The 4,253-nt window shown below is 29.6% G+C and overlaps 1 protein-coding gene across 1 annotated transcript in view; it reads left to right on the top strand.

Annotated features, from left to right (window-relative positions):
• The window catches only part of LOC119679260 (alpha-(1,3)-fucosyltransferase C-like), a 27,178-nt gene extending 23,779 nt beyond the window's left edge, over positions 1-3,399 (top strand). Inside the window, exons 3-5 of the mRNA XM_038091514.1 lie at positions 2,400-2,664; positions 2,739-2,885; positions 2,968-3,399. Coding sequence (XP_037947442.1) covers positions 2,400-2,664; positions 2,739-2,885; positions 2,968-3,272 — 717 coding nt within the window. The 3' untranslated portion in view covers positions 3,273-3,399. The remainder of the gene's footprint in view (positions 1-2,399; positions 2,665-2,738; positions 2,886-2,967) is intronic.
• Positions 3,400-4,253: the final 854 nt, after the last annotated feature.

Here is a 4,253-nt window from a genome sequence, read left to right as displayed (position 1 = left end):
TATATATTATTAAATATATTATTATATATATTCTTATATATGTCATATATCTTTGACTATTATTTTCAAAGCTTCTAATAAATAGTCGATTTACACCCACTTTAATGCGTACATAAATAAAATATTTAATTTAATATTCAATAGTAGTTCATTATCCTTTTAAGTATATTCTACACCCCAGCGTTGATATTAAGTATTTTTTCTACCATATTAAGTTCTGTTATTTATGCTTATTTATATATATAAACAGTTTTGTATCCACTCATGTCGAGAAAATTTTTGTTAAATATTTCGCATAGCAATTATCAGACGCGACAGAAAGTCTCGTCGTTCGCTAAAAGTTTAACTGAAGGGTCTGCAGAAAATCGATTATGAATTTTTGATTATTTTACAAAAACATTAAATACTTTGAAATATTATATTTGAAGTATAAGTAAAGTTAAATATTTCTGTTATCGGAACTCAAGTATATTTATGCCCTTCACACACAAAGTGTGAAGTGTTTTTAACAAAACTAATTGATTTAGCAATACTATTAGATTTATTTTTATCTGTTTATTGGTTTCACTAGTCCTTTAGTTTTTGAAATAATCATATAAAAACTTCCATCTATAAAAATTTGACCATTTAAATAATAATGATAAGGATAATAAAAGAAAGATTATAAGTTATCTATTTTGTTTGAAATTCGATATTTTTAAAGAACATTCCAATCATTTAAGAATGATACGTTCATCCGATTACCATTACTAATAGGTGGTACTATGGACTTAAAACGCAATTCAGATGTAAAACTCTCTCTCAACCGACATAACTTACACTCTTTAAGTCGCTTATTCTACCTATACTTCTGTATTGCGAAGAAGCATGGACTGTATCACGAAATGATGTGGTAGCACTTGGGAGTATTTGAACAAAAACTTTTCGTTAGATCTCGTAGAGATCTGCAAGCTTTGCTAGCTTGGACAAGTCATTAAAATAAATAGCTCTTCAACAAATAAGCTATTTAAAGCGACAGTTAAAGAATGATTTAGGGGAGTCTTAAAGGAGTACTGTATCTTGCTGTTCGATATTGTTCCCGCAAAATATGTTTCAGTTGTGACAATCACTTCTGCATTAAAGCCAACTCTCTTTGATTTGAGTGTTTTTTTTAAGGTACAAAAATAAGTATTAGGCGCTGAGAGTTGATCTAAATTGGAATTTCGTCATTCTTGTCATCTCGACTTTTGACAAGTTGCATTTTTTAGTGACAAAACTAGAGGACTATTTTTTTCGTTTCTAGCTTTGAATACATCGATAACACTATATAACTAGTGTCCACATTTAAATTTTTTTCCTTTCACATTATAATTTGTTATTAAAATACTAAGTGCATCCTAAAATGCGTACGGGGATCAAAAGTTTACTAGCTCCCTTTTAGTTTTAGGTATGGGCGGTTGCTCTCAATCAGCAGACGGCTGATTGATCTCAAGAGTTAGCGGCTATATTTATTCCATTGTCAGATATCAGTTAAAAAATTCTTTTATTTTGCGCTGAAACAATTCCAATAAGTAGTCGAAGCAAACGCTTTATTAATTTCAAACACTGCGTTTATATCATCAAATGTGCCTGCTGTGTTTATATTTCCTTCCAATATCTTTGAAGGATCACCTATCTGCCTAAACTTCACTTGACAGCGATTTCGTTATAATCTCATTAAAGGATTTGCTTTATTGACGCATATAGCCTTGATAGGTATCCTCATTACAAGTACCTGGTTTTAAAATGTGTTATTGCATCATATATATAAAGGTTATTATTCAGTTTATAGCTACAGTTATTAAACCAACCCTGAGGAAGATTTCAAAAAAACTGCGAAGCGTTGTTGATACTAAAATAAAAAAAATATATTAATTATTATAACTTTATGTTTAAATTTTAAATGTTTTGTTCACTTAAGTCTATTTAAATACATTAATTTAAAACGTTCTGTTTATTTTGGAATGTATCTTGTACGTTACAATTTTAAATGATTCAAAAAATAGTTGCTTCAAACTGGTCAAACATCTTAAAAAGTTTAGACTAGTTGTAGGTCGTTCTGTTCTTAACAAACAACAAACAAGTACATCAAAACACAATTTATTTATACTATTCCACAAAGATAAATAATCTTTGTAATTTATTTAAACACTGCCCTTGAAAATGTGTAAGCAATTAAAATCGTAGTTCCAATTAATGAAAACCGTGCGTTCCTGGACATCCAAATAATTTATACGACCGCTTTTGGTTTTGGTTCTGCAAGAAGGAAAATGAATGCGATGGAGAAATCGTTAAATAAATTGCGTTGCCTTTGATTTTATTCTTAGTTTAATTAGAATTTATTTGACCTAATTTATTTATGTAACAATTTTTATTTGCAGTTGGCATTCTTTGCATACCACACACTCAACACTGGTGAAGCGGAACCTGCTGGTCCGGTTCCAACCGATTCCCTCTTTATATACCGTCCTGATAAGCGTCATGAAGTGTGGCGTTTTATATTTTACATGGTCCTACATGCCGGTTGGTTTCATCTTGGCTTTAATTTATGCATACAACTACTGTTCGGTCTGCCACTGGAAATGGTGCACGGTTCAGGGCGTATCGCTTGCATTTATTTGGCGGGTGTGTTGGCTGGCTCATTAGGTAGAATTTATGATTTTATTTTTTTCTATGTAAAATGACACTTATTAATTAATATACGGATACATTCCTTATAGGCACTAGCATATTTGATCCTGAAGTGTGCCTGGTTGGTGCCAGTGGTGGCGTGTACGCCTTGCTAGCAGCACATTTAGCGAATGTCATGATAAACTATCATCAAATGCGCTATGGAATTTTTCGTCTAGTCACAATCTTAATATTTGGTTTGTATTCCCATTTATTGCATTTATAATTTATTTATTTGATTTAAATAATTTTTAAACCATTTCTGTTTTTTATTTGCAGCTTCATGCGATTTTGGTTTTGCGATATATGTGCGCTATGCTGACGAAAATCCTTTGAGCCCGTCCGTATCGTATGTGGCGCACTTGACTGGTGCACTGGCTGGTCTGACTATTGGTTTGTTGGTTTTGAAAAACTTCGAACAAAAGCTCCATGAGCAGTTATTGTGGTGGATCGCTTTAGGGGTGTACTCGGCGTGCACCATATTCGCCATCGTCTTTAATGTTTTGAATAGCAGTGTTATGCAGAGCTTCAAGGTTGAAAACGTTTACGCTACAGAAACGTTTTACAATGATTTCCAAGTATGATGAAAAGTTAATGTACCAAATGTGGTAATCCTTTGTTGCCTTTTTTGTTCCTCGCTTTACATTAATGTTTTTGTTAATAGTTTTTTTTTATTTTAATATTTAAGAGCGAATATTTTTCTAGTTCTGTAGTGTGTATATAAATTATATATATATATATATATGTATATATATGAATATCTATATATATATTAAGTTTGTATTATATTTCAAGTTCATAGTTTTATACTTTGTAAAAAATATTCAGGTTTTAGTTTTAAGTTTGTAAATAATTATTTTTTATTTTTGTTTATGATTATTTGGTATTAATAAATACGTTTTTGTAAAATATTTTCATTTTTTACAATTACATATAAAATTGATTATATCTTTTTGTTTAATTAACAAACGTGCAATATTACAATATTGATAATATTAAAGACACCCAAATAAGACTTATGCTATATATGTAATTGTATAGTCTGTAAATATAGAATTAAATTTTTGAAAAATGAACGTAAGTTACAAGTACAAAAAATAAAACATTACGTATTCAATACAATATTATGTATTCTAAATTAATTGTAAATTTAAAGTATTATTATATTTAAATTTATTGCGTTAAAAGTGTCCTAATACCAGTATCTTTTTTAATAATTTTATATAAGAATTGTGTTTATAAAATATTATTTGACAACGGATCTAAAAGATAAGTCTGTCAGAGCAAAAGTTTCCTTCGCGTTTATATAAATCAATCCTTAAAACTATAAAGAAGATATATTGAAAGGAAACATTGATATATATACAATCTGTTAAAAGTATTTGGGATTTATAATTTGAAAAACACGAGTAAACATTGTCGAATTTTGGAAAAGTTTTTGGAAAACTGTTTAATAAGTCAATTCCACTAGGCATCGTACTCGAGTGACATGGCCATCTGTGAATTTTTTTTATTCTTAAAGTTAAAATTACGCAACTTCGGGTAGGGAAAGAATATAGCGGTAT

The sequence above is a fragment of the Teleopsis dalmanni genome, chromosome 1 (assembly GCF_002237135.1).
Source record: "Teleopsis dalmanni isolate 2A chromosome 1, ASM223713v2, whole genome shotgun sequence".
In the NCBI taxonomy this organism is placed as follows: Eukaryota; Metazoa; Arthropoda; class Insecta; order Diptera; family Diopsidae; genus Teleopsis; species Teleopsis dalmanni.
The sequence above is the reverse complement of the archived record's forward strand: the minus strand, read 5'-3'. Positions and strand labels throughout refer to the sequence as shown.